The 21,573-nt window shown below is 38.6% G+C and overlaps 1 protein-coding gene across 1 annotated transcript in view; it reads right to left on the bottom strand.

Moving 5' to 3' along the window:
* The window catches only part of COL24A1 (collagen type XXIV alpha 1 chain), a 155,693-nt gene that overhangs the window by 118,501 nt on the left and 15,619 nt on the right, over nt 1-21,573 (bottom strand). Inside the window, exons 2-4 of the mRNA XM_087719353.1 lie at nt 20,768-20,829; nt 10,993-12,263; nt 4,896-4,949 (exon numbers count right to left, since the gene is read on the bottom strand). Coding sequence (XP_087575479.1) covers nt 4,896-4,949; nt 10,993-12,263; nt 20,768-20,829 — 1,387 coding nt within the window. The remainder of the gene's footprint in view (nt 1-4,895; nt 4,950-10,992; nt 12,264-20,767; nt 20,830-21,573) is intronic.

Below are 21,573 nucleotides of genomic sequence, written 5' to 3'. Positions count from 1 at the left end.
TTCACTTTCCTAGTACTGACCAGGTGCACCTGCCTCGGCCCTTACAAGGCAGCTTCTGGTCACTCCACGTCTTCTTTTCAAGGCTGTGTGCAGCCTTGTCCAAATTAGGATGCAGCATTCTCACAAAGCTTTGGAAGGCTTCATAGTCTTGCAAGGAAGCCATACATTATTTGAGCAAGGGCATGTACGATTTCGACAGAGGCACATGCATGGCTACCATCTATTTATTGCTGCAGTAACTCTGAATGGTAATTGAATGAATGGTTATTAACAGAAGAGTACCTGTAGTTCTAGTTTTTCTGTTTTGAGTCTGTTATTGATTTGGATAACTTTTCAGGGCTGATAATTTCACACTAACTATGGGATCTTCTTCTCTTCACCCTACAAACTGCAGGCTGTACCAATCAATATAGAGTCATTTAGCATTTTAAATACTCATTTAAAGGTATTTCTGTGCTGTGGCAATCAAATTGTGTCTTTGTAACACATAGAAAAAATCCATACAAAGCATATCTGGGGGAAAAATTAAAAAAACAATACAAAGAAAATCGAGTAAACAACTTTAATTCAATGAAAATAATGTCTTCATTAACACAATTAATGGAACATATGAGTAATCAAGTAGCAAGGCTACAAAAAAGCAAACAGTAAAATCCCATTCTATCAATTAACATGATAAATCTTTTTCCTAAAATAAAGTGCTTCAACTTTTCCAAATATTGAGCTGTAGAACTAGTTTTTATTTTGTCCAGTACTGTAGGAGATGACCTGACAACTCCAGCTTTGCCAACAAGGATCTTTTTTGATGATGTATTGTTGGATTATCATTTCTGTAATAGTCAGTGATTCTTGCTAGCATCAGAGTCCTAATCTAAAATATCTGGAGAGCACTAGAGAAGATCAACATTTAGGAAATTTGATAGTGGGATTTGGGCTAAGCTGAAACTGCTAAGGAAGGACTGGAATTATGGTCGAAAGGAAGCCAATATAAAAAGCAATCTTCCTACTTGAAATCATTTGATAGTAAACTGAAAATAAAATAGCCAATATAGAAATACTTTTATACAAAACTATTATGTGTCTGTACGCTTGGAATTCTGTGTAGAGTTCTAATTATCCTACCTCAGAAAGGATATTGACAAGATCAGGGGTGGGAGTTTGCACAGGTTTGGCTAGGATTCTGCAGAATTCAAAGAACCCCCAAATGCCACCCCTAGCCATGCCCACCATGCCCCTCCCACCCCTCCCATGTTCATCATGCCAGGTAAGTGCAGGGCCTGCGCAAAGACTCGGGGGGGGGGGGGAATGGGCCTACCGGAGATTACGGAAGTCCGGAAACTGCCCTGTTTCTGGCCTCCAGAGGCCAGGGAAGCAGTTTTCACCCTCCTGGATACTCAAGGAAAGTCTCCAGAGCCTGGGGAGGGCGAAAACTGGAAGTTCCAGAAGTCCGGAAACGGGCCTGTTTCCAGCCCCTGGAGGGCCTCCGGAGCCCAAGGGAAACAGTTTTCACCCTCCTGGAGGTTTGAGGAAAACCTCCAAAGCCTGGGGAAGGTGGTGCAGGAGGCTGACTAGGCCACACCCACCCAGCAACGGGGCAGTGTACCCGTTGTTGCAATTTTTGAAACCCACCCCTGCACAAGGTAGAAAACCTCATGTAAGGCAATCAAAGTGATTATAGGGCTAAATTAGGTCCCAGAGAAGAAATTATCATGAAACAAAATTGAGTGAAGAAAGTACTCATACATGCATATAAAATAATGCATAATCTCAAATGTACATATATACACAGTGTTTCTACTAAATGATGAAGATCTACAGCCCTAAAGTAGAATATTTCTTCCCTCACCAACATCTCTTGTTAGCCACCAATTTTAATAGATTAAAATTACCCTGGGTCTCTCAGGGTCTCAAAGACTACTAGTTTGCATGGCTACATTTGGAATCATAGCCAGCAATAGAGCAGGAAGAGAACACACTGCTCTCCTCTGTGTTGAGAATCTTAAAAGCATCCTGTTGGCATAATGAGTCACAGGATGCCATTTGACAAAGAGACTAAACAATATATTCATCGCATATTTTTCTCAGCTAAAACATGGGTGGTTTTAGTTACATTGACCACATCGGATATACACTGTGGAAAAATAGAGATTTCCTCCTTTTCCAGAGGAGTGGGTGCAAACCATGTAAAACCTCATACACAGAGACATGATATAACGTAACAGGTATGTCTCTCTGCTATGAAAACTCAAGAGTATGTGGATTGTTATGCCATTCTGACAGACCCTAAAACGGTGATGGCTAACCTTTTTCTAAAGGTGTGCCAAAATTGTGTATGTGCGCGCTATCGTGCATGCAACCCCACCTGCGCATGCATGCACAACCCCACCTGCGCATGCATGCACAACCCCACCTACACATGCCTCCCGAAGGCCTCCCCCACCACCCGGAAGGCTGAAAATTAGCTGGCCGGCGCACAGATGCGCGCCAGAGCTGATGGCTGCCGTGCCAGCAAATATGGCTCCGTGTGCCACCTGTGGCACACATGCCATAGGTTCGCCATCACAGCCCTAAAACATGGAAGAGGCAAGTATTATGGCTCCTACTAGAATGGAGGTTCATGGTTGAAGTAGAAAGAAAGATACCATGGTGCACTTTTTGTCCTCACGTATTTATTTATGAAAAGAGGTGGGGTGGAATGCCTGTATCATATTTTTCAGAATATTAAAGACTTATTCAGATAATATTTAAAGGCATACATATAGTCCTAGACTTACAACAATAATTGAATCCAAAATTACTGTTGCTAAGTGAAACAGTTAAGTGAAGCAGTTGTTAAGTTAGTAACAACTTTTGCTCCATTTTAAGACCTTTCTTGCCACAGTTGTTAAGTAAATCACTGCAGTTGTTAAGTTACACAGTTGTAAAATGAATCTGCCTTTCCTATTGATTTTGCTTGTCAGAAGGTCACAAAACATGATCACATGGTCCCAGGACACTGCAAGCGTCATAAATATGAGTCAGTTCCAAGCATCTGAATTTTTATCATGGGGATGCTGCAACCGTCGTAAGAGTGAAAAATGGTTGTAAGTCACATTTTTCCGCGCCGTTGTAACTTCAAAGAGTCACTAAATGAACTGTTACGATTTGAAGACTACCTATATTCTTTTCTGTATGGCTAACTAATGAAAATACTACAATATCAATTCCATGTGCTTTTGATAACCGAAGCCAACGCAGCAGCACTTCATTTGCAAAAATAAGTTTCATGCATAAGTTACTTATCAGGATTGAGTTTTGTATTCAAAGGAATTCGGTAAAAATGTCATTCTTTTTGTGATTTTGAATAACAAATATAGCCCCATCATTTCTATTAGCATTTCAATTCATATATAATATTAAACAAGGATTATAAAGTCATTATTGCCAAATGAGACTTAATGGACTTGCTGACATATCATATGAAGCCATAATGGGTGGGTTCAAACATCTTCTCTAACTAAACTGTTTGTCATTTGACAACTTAGCCAGTGATAATTAGTCTTACAGAGTGGGTGGGAAATAATAAATGGACACTTTATAAATTTCTCTTTATCCAGTTGGTAAAAAGACATGCCAAATTTTCAGTCATCAGACGGGGAAGATTTTTTTATGCTGCCTGCCAACATACATGGAATCTGCATCAGTGCAGTTAACTTTAATATAAACCAGGCTAACATGTTTTTGATGAGTTAGTTTTTGTTCATCATAACATGCCAGAAATTCCTTTCTTAATGCCTCAACCAATGTTTAACAGAAAAAAGCTAAAATCTGTTTGCATGTTATTATGTAAATATTGTTAACATATATCTCACAGACAAAAAATAAATAAATAACAATAAAATGTATAATAACCAGCAGGAAAGTTCTGGATTTCAGAATTTTTGCTTATAGACATTTTGTTAATTTTTAAAAATATATGTGTGCATTATTACACTCACAAGTCATTGTTTTACCAAAAGAGAGAGAAATTTCCTGTAGTCAATCACATTGTTACTACACCAAAAGAGTAAAGAGGCATTATATGATTGCAACTTTAACAGTTTCAGTCTTGCACTTAAGGATTTAGGGACTATGGCCTAGAGAGCATATTTCTTAATGTTTTGCCAGCAACTAAAGGAAATATATTCTTTAAATCACAGTTATTAAAACCTGAAGCTCAACATTGCTGAAGAGCAGTGGTGGGTTGCTAATCCCATTCCAACCGGTTCGGTTGGAACGGGGGCGGCGGCGTCCTCGTGCACGCGCGCAGTTCACACATGCGTCTTAGCATCTGCGCGATGCTCCAGCTGCTCACGGAGAATCGCGCAGGCGCTGTATGTGCCATGCGCCTGCGTGGAAGCACAGAAGCCTTCAAAGACCAGTAAGGAGCGCGGGCGGGCAGGTGGGCCCTTCACCGTTCCCGGAAGTTACTTACGTCCGGGTTCGCCGACCAACCGGTTCGCGGGGACCGCCGCGAACCGGTTGAAACCCACCCCCTGCTGAAGAGATATCAGCAGTGAAAACTCACACCAGTTTCTTTGCTGCTTTCTGCTTTCTACCTTCAGAATGTAAAATTCTAGGAAGTCCATTTTACCTCATTCCAAAAAGGAAATAAAATTGGACACTGGGCTTCAGAGACATATTGATGAGAGGAATGACAAAAAAATGAAGATGAGTAACATGTAGCCTGATATATTTTTTGTTATCACATTCGTTCAAAGTTTACATTCAGTTTCAATTTACAAAATGCACCGCTAATTTCCTAGAGAAGAGCAATTAAAAACATTTTTTTTTTAATGTATTAAGACAGCTCAGAAATAAGAGGTCTACTTGGTTGTGAAAAGGTGTATTTCTGGAAACAGATATCTTTTACTCACTCTTGGGCCTCGCTTTCCTGCTGGGCCAGGTAATCCTGGAAGACCTGGGGGTCCCTAAAGGGGAAATGAAACAAAATAAAATATGAACACAAAAATCCAGCATAGGAATTACTATCTTAAAATTTGTCTTTCCGAAATTGAAATTATTCATTAGTTTATTTTCTCTACCTACAATAGATGCCCTACCTACAATAGATTAGTTTAGTTTCCCTACCTACAATAGTTTCCCTACCTACAATAAGTGCATAGAATTTTTGAAATTATAAATTACATTAGTTTGAGTTGAGTTTGAGTTTCATTTTATTTATATGCTGCCCTATTCCCGGCGGGACTCAGGGCGGCGCACAAACCCAAGAAGGGGAAGGGAAAAACACAAAAACTACAAAAGTATGGTATTTAAAAACAACCAAAAGCCACATGATTCGAGAGGGGAAGGGAACTCATCGACCCCAGGCCTGCCGACACAGCCAGGTTTTAACGGCTTTTCGGAAGGCCTGGAGAGAGGTGAGGGTCCGAATCTCTGCGGGGAGTTCGTTCCAAAGGGCCGGAGCCGCCACAGAGAAGGCCCTCCCCCGGGTAGTAGCCAGATGACATTACATACCACAATGACTAACATGTGCCTTAGAAGAACAGCAACCGTGGTTAGATGGCTCAGATAGTAACTTCTTGTTACTATCTAGACACAGTACTGAGACACAGTACTTATTAATATACAATAGCAGTTTAAGCAAGAAACTTCAGTTAATGACCACTACAGCGTGGTTTAGATTGTAATTAAGTTATCAAGGACTGAAAATAAGAAAAGATATATAAATTGATAGGCCATCAGCCTTGCATCTATTTATTTGTATTGGAATAATATAAAAAGATGAAGATCATGTAAACTGCAAACCAATAGCCTTTATGACAGCCACCTATATTTGTGGCTGCTTGATTGGTTAAGCCAAGATAACTTGATAGACATGCGAGTTTTAAGATAGAGTTGGCCAACTTTGGACCACTTCTTAATTTTATACATATCCTTATTGAAAAATACACCAACAAAATTAGAAATGCCTTTAAATCCCTATAGCTACATAGAGTTGATCAAATGTACAAACTGTCTAACCATTTCCAGAATATCTACAGGAATAACAAGAAGTCTGCAAACACTCATGATCTATTGTAAAGGCGGCCATAAATTAACAAAAAGTAAGGTTTTAGCCAGAAGATCACTGAAACAGTTGGCAAATAGGCAGGGCACCAAATGAGCAAGCTAAGCTCTAAAAGTATTTAGGGATGGTTGACCAAACTGCATCTCTAGAAAAGATACTTATAAAATATACTGTCAAGAATATCCAATGAAGTGTTGTTGTTATTTTAATACTCTTTTGGTACATCTGGGAACATCGCCTTCAATTTTGTTGATAGAAAGTAATTAATTTGCTTTATGGAGCTCAATATTTTTTTAGAACTGAAGGCCAATCCAAATCCCTAAAGCCTATCACCACAATTCCTGAATTTGTGCCAAATTCGGTCTTTTATTTGGAGATGGAGTTAGAATTGTAATACAACAATCATTTTCATTGTGGTCTGATGTAATAAAGGCAAAGCAGATAGGAATGAAAAGTATAATTAGCTGCCAAATTATATTAAAGCTGCACAGATTCAATCTTGCAGAAGTCTAACTAAAATAACTACATTTTAAAAAATATACTAGATAAGGCACGACCCACTGGATCATCGTTTCAGTGATATTTCCTTACCAGATCCCTCAATACTTTCAACAATGTCAGGATTTCTAACATGCTGCCTTCATTGGGAAAGTTGGGATACATTCAGAGGTGCATCTGCCTTGAAAATAGTCATGTTGAGTTTCTTAATACAGACATTTTTCAGTCATTACCAAGCTGATAAATTAATATAAGTGGTTGTAATCTTACTATAAGAGATACAGGAATGCAATCACTTTCTCTACTGAACAATCCTTCTTTCTGAAATGGCGTTGTCCATAAATATTTGGAAGCAATTTAATAGATTACAATGAAAATGAACAAAATTAACTGTGGTCCTTGTTTCCTTCAGTTCTCCCCACTCTTTTTTAGGATGATGGGGAATTAGCAATCATGAACTATTATAACTGATTCTACAAATCATAGGAAAATTTCTGGCTTCTCCATTTATTTGATTGTTTTTGGTTGGTTGGTTTTTTAAGTCTAGTGCAATTTTTTTTACTTGATTGTAAGCAATAAAGCATCACACAAAATTCTATACCCAAACACACACACACACACACACACACACACACACAAAGAGTATGAATTAAATGCATGACGTTCGTTTGGTAGAGAACTGATAGTTTCATAAATGTATATAAATAGAAAAAATTCTTCCCAGCTCTTCTGTCCTTAGGGACTTTAAAATTAGCAGCCATTCTAGACTTAGAAAACAAAATAACCCCGGATCACTTGAATGTATGGAACAGAAGCAAAGGCAGCATCAAATGAGCATGCTAACTGTTCATAGTACCTGAGCAGGCCTGTAAAAGTTGCCACTCTTGTCTATTTACTCTAAGAATAAGCAGAGTAGGCATTAGCCATGTTCACATACCAGGCTAAGCCAGAATTCTGGCAGCAGCAATAGTTAAAATAAACAACTGAAACTCATTTTGTGGTTGATATAACACCAAATAAGCAAGGAATTTTTTGGCACCTAATCATGGAGGGAAACCACGCAGGGTGCCTGGCATATATATTTTACAAAACATACCATGAAAAGAGCTTTATAAAAGTTTAAAATTTATTGCCCCTAAACATCTAACATCATACATTCCCATAACCAGTAGACATATTTCAGTGTTCCCTGGTTATGGGAATGTATACACTGGTTATGGGAGTGTAAGGATTGTGTTCCTTTCATATTTTTCAGAGACAAAAAAATAATTTTGGGGAATATAAGATACTAATATAGAGATTTTTTTTAGTTTCTAGTTTTGCACTGAACTATTAACATTCATAATTATTGATGTACATGTTAAATATTCCACCATGTTTTTTTGGTCCAATACTGAAGCAACTTTACTTTAAAACACCTTATGGTTAGCAATGATGTGATACTTCTGATAAATGAAGCTGAAAAAGAATTTTGGACAGTTACTTATTTGAACCATAAATATACTAGAAACCCCTATAGGAATTCCATTATGTAAAATAAGTTAGTTGTATTTGCATATTGTATTTGCATATTGTTCTTCAGGTGTGTGCATTCATAGTTGCACACATATAAAGATACATGAAGCATCCCTCATGACTACTATGATAAAGATTCTAAAGTTTCATTTGTGCAGAATGGAAAAGGAATATATAGTAAAAGGTCATTATGAAACAAACAAAATGTTAAAAAGTTATATTTATGTAGTTACTTACTAAAAACATCTAAATTATATTAAAGTAACCAAAATATCTTTACAATCCCCAAGGCATGTCACAACTTTTGAACACTCGCAATGTTTGTAAATTGAAAGCTGAAAAAATTGACACGCCCTATAACATGGATACATAATGTGGATTGTTTGAAAAGACATTTATCAAATTATTTGGATTTTGGATTGGGTGAATTAGCCATTGTAGTTTCTGAACTACAATGTATAGCTTACTATATCATATGAATTAAGTTACTGTGGTTTATTCAATGATATATGGTTAAAAGAAACCATAGTTTGGCATTCTATGAAAAACCAGTCGCAGAATCTTATGGCACCAGAGACTGACAACTTAACAATAGACAGATTTAAAAGCCAATAAAATAGCAAACCTCATGAAAAGAATACAGTTGAAAGCAGCCTAGATCAGTTACAGTAATATCAGTAGTCCATGGAATAAAAATATATTTAGAAGAGCAAGCAATGGCTATATATGTTCATATAATATGCTAACCCAGGGGGTCTAAAACCTTAAACACGCAAAATGCCATTTGGACCTTTTTTCCACAGAAAACACCAGGAGCCACAAAAACTGGGTGGGCATGGCCAACTCGACATCACTCACTCCCACCCAGTCACATGACACCCCCCAGCCACGCCTACCCAGGTTTTGTGGCTCCCGGTGTTTTCTTTTCTGTGGGAAATAGGTGTGTGCGTGTATGTGTGTGTGTGTCCATCCCTCTGCCTCTCCCTTTCTGTCTCTCTCTTTCTCTCTCTAAGATTATGGGTCAGCAGCTAACCCATAATCTGCTTAACTTTGTTTTATAGACTAAATCAAAATTAGTTTTGGTCACACAACAGCCATGGTTTGCAAACCACCCTTCTTTCCGTCCCTCAGCAGAAAATCTTTTTGCACTACCTGTGCAGATCTCCCTTGTTTCTATTGGCCATTATGCATTTTTTTGCTATCAGAGGTATCAAACTCTCTACAATCTCCTGACATCCTCCCAAGTGCACAGCCTTAGAAGCTTCCTTAATTCCTTTGTCCTCTTCCTTTTGTTTTTTGTTTCTCTCTTCTTTCGTCTTTTACAGTAATAGTGCATTTTTTACTACATTATCCCTGCTCTTCCTTTCTCCTCAAAAGGCAATATTAAAGGAAGAGGATTCCTCCAAGGCATGACAAAAGTCTTTCCCCTGCCTTCTAGCTACAAAAATAAAGTTAGGCCTTTCTTGTCAGTTTCTTCTTTAATGACTGAGAAGAAAATTGCTAGCTTCTGAGCATGCTAGTAACTCTATAGATCAGGGGTGTCAAACTTGCGTCATCACGTTGTCATCAGGTGACATATCATGACTTTTTTCTCCTTCACTAAAACGGGGGTTGGCGTGGCCAGTGCATGAAGCATCCAGCCCACGGGTCGTAAGTTTGAATAGATGCATTTACACGGAAGCCTCTGTAGAACAGATCTACAAGGTTTCAGAAGATTAATTTGTCAGCATTAGTTCCCCAGGTACCCAATAATCAGGTGCGCTAAATCTGGGCTGAAACTATTTCGTTTTTTTTAATTCTGGCACCATTTACAAGTAGGCTACATTCTTCTGGCTTGCTTTTGAGTTTCATTTCTTCAGCCTTTTGGATGAGAAGCAAAGTATCTTCAAAGAAAACCAAAGACAGTCCAGTTGCCTTTTGCAAAAGCACCTTTGGGACAACCATGGCCTAGATGCAGTGGTGGGTTCCAGATCCCGTTCCAACTGGTACGGTTGAAACGGGCCTGGCGGCGTCCACATGCATGCATGCATCTTAGTGCCTCCGTGAGCCTCCACAATGCTCCAGCTGCTCCACGGAGCATCACGCAGGCGCTGTGATGCTGTGCGCGGAAGTGCAGAAGCCTTAAAAGACAGATAAGGAGCTCGGACGGGCAGGTGGGCCCTCCGGAGCACCAGAACGGAACAGTATCCAGGGCTCTAGGCAGGCTCCAGTACACCTGTACTGGGGCGTACTTCCTGCAACCCACCACTGCCTGGATGACTAAGAATCTCCATAGACGTGAGGCTGGATCATTTCAGATTTTTTCTAAAGTATCAGTTTTCTAGGAAGGTGTGTGCATTTATAAGGAAACAGTCTTGAGCCCTACCCCAAAGAAAATGTTATTCTAGATATCAGGAAGTTTTAAAGACTACAGAGGTATGAATCTATAAACATATTGGGTGGGAATTCATGGAGACGAGGTGAAAAATTCCTATCTAACTTTCATGTAAAGAATATTGCCCTGGTCTAATCGATTCTATATTCACAATATACATTTACCATCACAAAAAGAATTAGGCATCAGAAGTAGAATGGATTGAGGAACTTTTATCACTTGAATAATGGCTTTTAATTCATGGGGAAAACAATGTAGTCCAGTTTTACTTAGCCTCGTGATCTCCAAACTCTAATACTTTTGGGGGACAGCAGTTCCTTATTTCTGGTTCTTTGTTCTATAAACATATCTCTAGAATTTCCAGGAAATCTATTTACGACAAAATTTTCCTTGGTATAAAATACCCAAAGCCCAGGTTATTTCTCATCTTACCACTATTAGCATAGAAAACTGAAATTACAGGAAATTCCTGCATCATAATAACCTTGGTAAATCCCTGTAATGTGGCTGTAGAATTCTTATATTTTATTAGATACCATAAATGAAAGCCACTTACCACCTGTCCAGGATCTCCTTTAGACCCCTTAAGATTTTCCATGTCAAGTAGTCTCTCCCATTCTTCATAATCATAGTCATAATAAACTGCATCAAATTCATAGTTGCCTTCTCCATTGTAAATCTCATCAGTCTGAACTGTATGCTCATCCCATGAGCTAAACCGATTAATTAAAGGTTCGGAATGAAAATCCTCATACAATGTTGTATTTAAAAACTGATGCGTATCCATTCGTTCATATAAATATGGCTTTGATGTATTTTTCATCATATGTTTGGCTTTAGGCTGCTTTATGGAAAACAGCAAATTGGAATTCGCTTTTCTTTTTATATTTTCTTTCACAGGGTCTGTATGATTTAAAGTTAATTTTGTTAGAGGCAAGGAATCCCCTTTCCTTTTGCTAACATAATGTTGATGTTCTTTGGAGACATTCACAATTTGCTCGTCATTTGGTTCTGACAAGGCAGCAATATTCCCTAAGGAAAGAGGAGTCAAGGAAGAAGTTGTCTCCATCAATTCTTGAGGATCTTTGACCGATGCTGACTTACTGATAGGAAGATTTAGTGTACCTTTTCTTTTATTTAATGGTTGAGCTACTTCATCCAACAGCTTGCTTGAGTCTACCACGCTTGGAGAAATTGTATGAGATCGGTATGTATCAGCTTGGCGACACTGTAGTTTCACATATTTACAATAGTTTGTCAAGGCTTGTGCAGAGGGGATAATATCCAGCTGACATAACACACCTTCAAAGTTGACTGACTGGGGGTTCATTCTTCCTAAGGTAAATAAGCTATGTGAATCAAACTGTACTTTGGAAAGAATCTCCTTGCTGAAGTGTTTCCTTCCACATTGAGTAAATAGGGAGACCGATTTTTCTGTAACATCAATAGCAAATGTGTGCCACTGCTCGTCGTGAACCCGATAATCAAAGTATACAGAGTGCTTCCCTCCAGTGTGCACCATTATCTTCCTTGGTAGCAGCTGTATACCAAACTGGAGTCTATTTTTATTCCTAACACTGAAAAGAAAGGCATTGTTTACGCTGTAAGAGCGTAAGCTAATTAGTATGGCAAAATTGGAACCGAAGGCTGCTGCTCCCACTTGAGAGATGGGAACTTCAATGGCCGTCTGAGTGGATAAAAGAACTCCAAATGCAGTTAGTTGAATCCCTTGAGGTGATGAAGCATGTGACAAGTGTATCGTAGACCCTGTTGTTGGATGATGCATAGCTTGCCCACTTAGGCCTAAACGATGGAGAACATCTATGCCTAGAAAAGAAAGAAAAGGAGGTAAGAAAAACAGTGCTTGATTAAATTCACTCATGTAGTTTATAGCAATTCTTGCAAACTGCTGCACCAGTTTCACAATGGCACCGTTTGGTAAAATGCAAATCAGTCACATGTGGTTCTACAACATGCCTGATTCCTACCAACATAGGACATAAGAATTGTGCAGATACTAGTACAAACACTCATCAGTTATGTATGACATAACTTTAGAAAATGAGATAATAGGTTCTTACATGGGCTTGCATCCCACTATAATGTTATTTCCAGATGGCTGACCATGACTATGACCTTTATATGAGGATAATAATTCCTCTAATGACTGCCAGAAGGAAGACTGTGTTAAGCCTGCTACAGCAAAAACAAGAGTGTTAAAGATGAATCAATATTAATCCACAAGGTTTTATAGAGTTTATTTCAGCAGAAGCAATCAACCATTCCATTTTCTTCCCAACAAGATTTACATTGATTTTTCCCCCTCTAATTTTTAACTTTTCAAATGGGATAACTTAGCCCATTCATTTCCAAAAATTTTGTAAAAGTTGCTAGCTTCCTAGCAATACTTTTATCAAACTTCCTTATTGATAAAAACTATGTTTGGTAAATAGGAATTTAGGCAGTACATTGATAATAAAAGATTAAATTTGAACAAATAGTAACCAACAATAATTTTGACATATTTTTAACATTGCTAACAATACATCTTAGAAAAATGTGTGATTATGTGAAAAATGAATATGTATATTTTACATTTTGAAGTTTTAAGGATTCTTCACAAAATAAACACTGATGTCTCTTTCTTTATACCAGTAGCAAATTTAAGATGTTTCCAGAAAAATAGATTTGTCTATCTCTCCAAAGCAAACTAAATAAAATTCAAACTTCGTTATTTTCAGTTATTAAAATGTTAATTAAAGCCAATGCCAAGCAAAGTATTTTTCCTTTGTGATGCATATATGTTTAAAACTAAAAAGTTTAACAGGCACAAGTTCTAAATAGACATGTGTCAAAAAATTAAATACAAGTGACTTAATTTCAAAGATTGAATACACTCTATACTTATCAAATGAAAATAAAATGTATTTACTCCTTCTACTCCAAGCAATTAGACTAAGCAAATATAAGATTCAATGTATGTGAGACATGCTGAGCCTGCAATGGAAAGCAAAAAGAATTGCATATTATAAAAACAAAGGGGGTTGTGATTCCTCTCTCACCTAACTCTAAGGAAAAATAAGTTATGTTGTCATGCTTCATATAGCAGAGGAATGTTGCTAAACTACAGGACTTAGGCAGATCTTGTGGAAGATCAAAATTAGCTCTGAATATGTCCGTTTTCATGATATCAACTGTCCTGGTATTGTTACAGTAGATCTAATACCAGCTTCAAAATCACTCCCTATACAAAATAATTGTAATGATTTTTATTTATTTATTTATTTTTGCCCTTGAAAAGCCTCAGATCTGCTTCTAGATGGACTGCTTCTTGGTAGTTCTCTGATCATCACATTTCTGTCCCTCATTGGTAGGAAGTCTTTATCACAACCTGCATTCCAAGGTGTGTGTTTTTCTCCTTCCATTCTTATGTTCAGACATCAGCTTGACTTGAAAATGTTTTAGAGAGATCAGGAAGTAGAAATACTGTGATAGGAAAGTGCCCATCACCGAAAATCTCAGATGTCTCCCTCCTTTCATATAGAATGACAACGGAAGCTGGATACAATCTACATGGGGCAGCCCTTGAAGAGTATTCGGAAACTTCAACTCGTCCAGAACGCAGCCGCGCGAGCGATTGTGGGTGCACCTCGGTACACCCACGTTACATCTATCCTCCGTGAGCTGCACTGGGTACCGATCAGTCTCCGGATACGCTTCAAAGTGCTAGTCGTAACTTATAAAGCCCTTCATGGTATTGGACCTGGGTACCTGAGAGACCGCCTGCTGCCAATTACCTCCCAAAGACCCATTAGATCACACAGGGTCGGCCTCCTCCGGGTTCTGTCTACCAGCCAATGCCACCTGGCTACTACCCGGGGGAGGGCCTTCTCTGTGGCAGCTCTGGCCCTCTGGAACGAACTCCCCACAGAGATTCGGACCCTCACCTCTCTCCAGGCCTTCCGAAAAGCCGTTAAAACCTGGCTGTGCCGGCAGGCCTGGGGTTGATGAGTTCCCCTCCCCTCTCGACCTGTGTGGTTGTGTGATTCTTGGCTATTCTAACTACTTGTACTGTGTTTTATGTTCCCCTTTTCCCCTTTTGAGTTGTTCGCCGCCCTGAGTCCCTCCCGGAGAAGGGCGGCATACAAATAAAATAAATCTAAATCTAAATCTTAAAAGGAAGTAGTCAATTTTTTAAAGTACAAGGTGAGCAGGGAAAGGAAGTAGAGCTCTTTCTCAACCACATCTTTTTTTCTTCAGGAGTCTTTTCACTGCACAGATTTTTTTCCCCTAATCACAGAGCCCCTTTAAAGAGTACCTTTAAAGTGAACTTTTAACAGGAAGAAGAAGAAAAACCACCGGTACAAACTCCTGCATTTTTGCCTAACTCATTCTTAACTTTAAAGTATCCTCCAAACAACTTTTTAAGGAATGAATAATTATTTGAACTTTAGGGAATGAATAATTACTGAATTACTCAACCTTTGCAAGTTTAAGATGGGTGGACTTCAACTCCCAGAATTCCTGAGTCCCAAGACGGCCAAGGTTTAAACTTGCCAAGGTTGAAAAACTTTGGATTATTCAGTCCCAGTGAGTGGAAATGCTATTTTCATGCCTGGTTTGTTCTGATGCATTAAAACGTATAAAGAATAAGGAGGCTGTGAAGAAGTCTCTGAAATTATGTAAAGCTACTTATTAAAACCACATTAAGACCTAGTATCCAATCCTATGAGTTATGGTGATGCTGTTCATCCATCGTGTTTGAAGAGGACCTTGACATCTAACAGGTTGTAGGTTGTCCACGATGTCTCCGCAGGTAACTGGTAAGGTCTATAGTATACGGGCATGAAATGTTCTGCCACATGTCGGGCAGAAATGTGTGAGCACAATTGTTTCAACATTTGCAGCTCTAGCTTTGCGGAGTGCTCGTTTCTCTTGTTCTATGGTTGTTCCTCTGCCCTCAGATGTCTGGCATCCTTGGTGGATCAGCGTGGGCCATGTTGAACGATCTTGTGCCAGGGTTTCCCAGGAGATGGTGTCAATTTCCAGGGACTTGAAGGAGGCTTTCAACATGTCTTTGTATCGCTTCCTTTGTGATCACTTTCCTTGAGACAGCTTACCATAGAGGAGCTGTTTGGGGATGCCATGGTCTGGCATCCTTGCAACATGGCCTTCCCAGTGTGTCTGGGCTTTCATCAGCAGGGTGTGAATTGATGGCAGGCCTGCTCTGGAGAAGACTTCTTTGTCTGGCACCTTATCCTGCCACTGGATCCTCAGTATTCTACGGAGGCAGGTCATGTGGAAGTGGTTCAATTGCCTAATGTGCCTCCTGTATACAGTCCAAGTCTCATTGGCATACATGGAACTGCCTGGTTTGTTCAGATACATTAAAATGTACACAGGATAGGGAGGCTGTGAAGAAGTCCCAGAAATTATGCAAAGCTACTTATTAAAACCACATTAAGTCCTAGCATCCAATTCTATGAGTTATGGTAGTTTAATAATAATTCATAGAATCAATCAACATTTTAGCCTGAAAAATAATTTGCAAAATTACTTCTTGGGCTCAGGCCAGGAACCCCAGAACATAGCATTTTAGCATATTAGACTAAAATTATGAAAAACCAATTATTCATCAGCATTAATACAAGTTGAAGCAAAAGCCAAAACTGAATAAACAGAAGGATTTCCACAGACTTTTCCAAAAAATTCAGTCTAATTTCTGAAGTTGACTTCCTTCTGTTTACCAAAAATATTACCAGCAAATGTTAAGTACTGAGTACTACTGACACATTTTTGTCTCCTTTTCTAGTGTGCGTATAAACAGACATACTCATATATATTCACACAAATCCCTTACACTTTTGGAATTATAATGATGTACTTACCTCTTCTGAAAATTAGTTACATGCTTTTCTATTAAGAGGCTGTTAAATAATACTTAGGGGTGTATTTCACAATTGACAAAGAGCCATCTTACTGTATTCAGAGGCAACGGAAGACGTATCATTTGAATGGGGACATCGCATTATATATTTTCCAATTCCTTGGGATATTTAGGCATAAAATAAATTTATTTAAGCCTTAATTTGTGAAAATTGCACAGAACTGGTCATGCTGTAATTCAAAGTGTCATTTTTCCCCTTATGGCGTGGAAAAAAAGATTAGAAATAAAGTCTGGAATCTAACAAACACAATAATGTTTTAGCTTCATATTTTTCAGCGGGGCCTATATTTCTCATAGAAAGCCAATTTGATGTTAAGCCATTAGGAGCCAGGAGACTGTAAATTCTAGCCCTGTCTTAGGCACAAAGCCCATTAGGATGACCTTGTGTTGTCATTTTCCCTTTGCCCTAGGAAGGAGACAACGGCAAAATGCTTCAGAAAAATCTTGCCAAATTGCAGGGACTTGTCCAGACAATGTTTGGAATTGGACATGACTGAATGCAAAAAAGAAAGGAATCTCTCACAGGATTTTCAGAGTTTTGAGGAAAAATCACTAGACAGGGAATTTCTGAGTGGAAAAATAAGCACTTTTTTACTTTATTTTACTCAGTGCTGTGAAAAAAATGGAATGTGGGTTAGACAAGGAGGTTATCTTGTTGTTGTTTTTTATTAGTATGATTGGTGGTTAGTTGTGAAGTCATGTACGATCCATCACAATCTCATGGACAACGTTCCTCCAGGTCTTCCTGTCCTCTACCATCCTCTAGTGTCCATTTAAGCTCACGCCTACTGCTTTGGTGACTCCTTCCAGCCACCTCATTCTCTGTCGTTCCCTTCTTCTTTTGCCCTCAATCTTTCCCAGCATTAGGCTCTTCTCCAGTGAGTCCTTCCTTCTCATTAGGTGGCCAAAGTATTGGCGTTTCATCTTCAGGATCAGCCCTTCTAATGAGCAGACAGGGTTGATTTCCTCTAGGACTGACTGGTTTGATCGCCTTGCAGTCCAAGGGAGTTGCAGGAGTCTTCTCCAGCACCATAGTTCAAAGGCCTCAATTCTTTGGCGCTCAGCCTTTCATATGGTCCAACTTTCACAGCCATACATTGCAACTGGGAAAACCATAGCCTTGACTATACGATTAGTATGGTAGTAGTAAATAAATTAACCTGTAACATCAGAATTCTGTAGAAGCTTGGTACCGTAACAATTGTATACTTCTTTTTAACCAGCTTTCACAACCTAAATTTACAGCTAGAAAGTTATAACCACACATTAATGCCTTCTCAAAATTTCCTCCCTAAATATAACACTGTTTTTGTTTTGTTTTTTTTGTGCCATTGAGTCAATGTTGACTCCTGGCAACTGCCTCGACTAAGTATCAGTGGTTTCATTGGCAAGATTTCAAAACTGGTTTATTTATCACCCACTTCCTAAGGCTGAGAGAAAGTGACTGGCCCAAGGTAACACTTTATGCCTAAGGCAGGACCAGAATTCACCGTATCCCAGTTTCTAGTCTGGTGACTAAACCACTACATCAAACCGGCTCTCTATAATAATTCTCTTAGAAGATGCTTAAAAAAATAGATGCTTTTAGAACATATAATCCAGTCCAGGTGCTTTGACTTTTTTTAAAAAAAATAATCCATTAAGGATCTATTCTTTTTCTTTTCTCTGCACAGATGTTGGCATCTGACTTCATTTACTCTTTACATTAAAAAGAACCAAAAAAAACTTAAAGGAGATTTGCAACAAATATTTATGGTTTGTCGTCTTGAAAATGACTTGTTTCAACTTCAGAAGACTAATGCTTTCTTCCCTGTTTGCTTTCAGACTTCATTAATCATTTTCTTACAGTGTGGGGGATAAGGGTAACTGTGCTGTGTTTTATCCCTCTGACACATCATTGCCAAGGAAGCATAGTTAGAAAAGCCAACAAACTTTTTCCCCCCGTAGATACCACATGTCTTCAATTTAGTCTATATTTTAAGTGAGTTTCTGTTCTAAGAAGCTGAAGAGAAGCTGATATTGACAGACAAGTCAGACAACACAAGTATTTAGATTATCTCATCTCAATGCTTGGGGTAAGCAATAACTGTTTGAATTTATCATATATACATCTAATGCTCAAAAAGTAAATATATAACAGAAAGGCTCCAATAAACTATTGAACTAGACCTATATTTGGGCTTTGCATTTAGACTTCTTAAATAAGAGTTCCACTACAAGCATAAAGTAAGCAACACTGCTCCAACTTTTTTTCTTAACTAAACAAATTTATTGTTTATACCCGAATCCAAAAACAGCTCTTTGGGGACCAGATAAATCTTCTGAGTATACGTATTCATGATCTGCAACTATGAAGAAAATCCTTAGAAGAGGATCCAGTTAACTCCAAAGTCAATAGGCCTGAAAATGAAGGTCATTGAGTACATTTTGCTCCTTTCAAATTATGCTCATCCAAAACCAAATACATGATACTTTAGCGCAGTATGTGAATGCATTAATCTCTCAAGCTAACTCACTTTGTAGGGTTGTTGGAAAGCAAGTGTAGGGTACAAAAGATCAAATCCACACATGAAGGTCCAATTAAACTCATTTATTGCTAAACAGCCTGGGGCAGGAATTTTCTCAATTAGTGATTAGCACCTGCTTGGAGTTGTATAAGGGTTCATGGAATTCAAGGGGGATTGGACCTAGTCTGCTTGTGGCTATATAGAGATTTCTAGGCCAGTGATGGCTAACCTTTTTGTCATCATGGGCTGAAAGCGTGCATGTGCCCACACCCATAATGCAATGTGCACAAGAACCCTCCCATGTGCCCCGTTTTGGGCCTTGAACACCTCCTCCCCCAACCTGGAAGCCAAAACAGGGCACTGGGGCACTGCACAAGCCCTCAAAATGCAATGCGAGTGCCCCCCCCATGCATGTGCTCCACCCCTTGTGCATGCACACCCTCTGCATGTGCCCTGCTCTCGTGCATGCGCGACAGAGAACCGAAGACCAGCTGGCCGGCAGGAGACATATACGCACATGCTCATGGGCGGTGGAGCTGGGCTGGGGCGACTTTGGTGTGCCCGCAGAGAGGGGTCTGCATGCCACCTGTGGCACACATGCCATAGGTTCGCCATCACAGTTCTAGGCTGATCCCTGCTTTAACTCCACCCCCAGGGGTTGCCATTCCTTCTTCTACAATAAGATAGAAGAAAATGCCACGTAAACATTTCCTTGGGCTTCTTGGAGAAAGAGCAAGATTAATAAAAGTTTATTATGTGAATGGATATATACAAATGTTTTAAATAAATAAGTATAACAAACCTATGAAACTTACATTTGATGACAACAAAAAAATATTTTCTGCATAATAGTAAAAAAATGATGCAAAAAGAATTCCTACTTATAAGTAAATTGACATCCAAAGTGTTTCAGAATGTCATAAATTTCTTTTCAAATCTTAAATTTTCTATAGCTAACTCTGAGAAGTATTTGTTCTGTTTCTTAAGTTCTGAAGAAGAAGGAAATGGCTTGGAAAAGTAAAGTCCTTTCAACTCCTAAACTAAATGTTTCTATCTATAACTGGGATGAAAATATATTAAGATACCATATCTTGTTCCTCATGAAGAGGAAGCTGAGATCATGAACTTCACAAAATCAGACATTGTAGCTCCAAGTCTCCTCCAAAAGTCACTGTTGTATATTACCCATAGTCACTGTTAAGAGGAGGGCAATCATATAAATTATTTAAATTAATAACATAAATAAAGATTCCATTTTGAAAATTTTCCAACATTGGCGAGAGCAATGAAATGGAAGAGTCCAGACACATAGGTCATAAAATGGATATAATGGAGCCTATAATTGCTACGTTCCCAATTTAACTTCCCACAGTAAGCATCTATCCATTTTTCAGTAGTCTAAATACAAACAGTAACGTAACATAAACATGTTTTTCAACTGTCTTCAGCACATTAAAACATAATAAAAGGAAGTAAAATTTAAAAATAGAACTGCTTTTGATGGGCCTTAAAAATAAAATTCTGAATAAGTGTTTAATAAGCATGCTAGGTTATCTTGGAAAGTCTCCAAAAGTACAGCTTCAATTTTTACTATGTTCCACCAAACACTCACATTTGGAAAATCGAAGTAAGTAATGCAGGAGTTCTTTTTTTACAGTTTTTCCCCAAATATGTAATTCCATGGGAAGCAACTGTGAATAATCTCAAAAAGGTCAACATTTCTAAACTGGTTTCTTTCAACTTCTGCATCCATTTCAACTCTGTCTGATTTGGATAAATGGTCAGTCAAAAACATTTCAAGGTAATACTAACAAAATCAAAACTATACCCTTCTCTTAATAGATCATTCAAAATGTTTTGCAAGAAATGTTTCTTACCTTCTTGCTGTCTTTGCACACAACCCACAGCTATACATAGTGTAAGAAGGATAAGGGTCTTCCTATAAAAGACAGAAATTTCATTAGACTTTACACATCCCAATATAATACAATGCAATGCAATATGTGTCATGATTCCAAATAACAAGCTCAACAGAATCAAAACTCCAAGGTAAGCACGTATCATATTGGCACATCTGGGGAAACCAGATTCTCACCCCCCCTCGGGTTTCCCCCTAACTAATAATAGAGTTTTCCCTCCCCTGTTCATGCACTCCATCACATGGTCCAATCAGGTCACAGTCCAAGGGTCACTCAATCTTAGACCCCATCTTTTTGCACTTTTGGTGGGAAAACTCTTGGTTCTCAGGATAAATAATTTTATTATGAATACAATCCCCCAGCTATCTCGTCCCTCCCTCCTGTTCCCGCAGCTTGACTTTCTTCACTGCGGCAGCCCCTAAGGTGCCAAGGGGGAAAATGGTTCCAGGGCTGACAATAGGCATGGTGGCTTAGTGATGAAGAGAGTTGCCTCCCACTTGGAAGTTTGAGAGTTCAATCCTAGGCAGCAGTAGATGTTGCTCTATCAGGGCACAAATTCTAAGTAGGAATCAAGAAGGCCCCCAACTCTACCCTGAATTAAGGGATTATAGGGCTGTAAAAAATTTTTTGTATAGTATAGTATAGTATAGTATAGTATAGTATAGTATAGTATAGTATAGTACAGTATAGTACAGTACAGTATTAGTATAACATAGCACAGCACAGCATAGCATTGAATATAATATATAGTACAGTACAATACT

The sequence above is a fragment of the Thamnophis sirtalis genome, unplaced genomic scaffold (assembly GCF_051295495.1).
Source record: "Thamnophis sirtalis isolate CommonGarterSnake01/CBP01778 unplaced genomic scaffold, rThaSir2_p1.2 scaffold_7, whole genome shotgun sequence".
Lineage (NCBI taxonomy): Eukaryota > Metazoa > Chordata > Lepidosauria > Squamata > Natricidae > Thamnophis > Thamnophis sirtalis.
The sequence above is the reverse complement of the archived record's forward strand: the minus strand, read 5'-3'. Positions and strand labels throughout refer to the sequence as shown.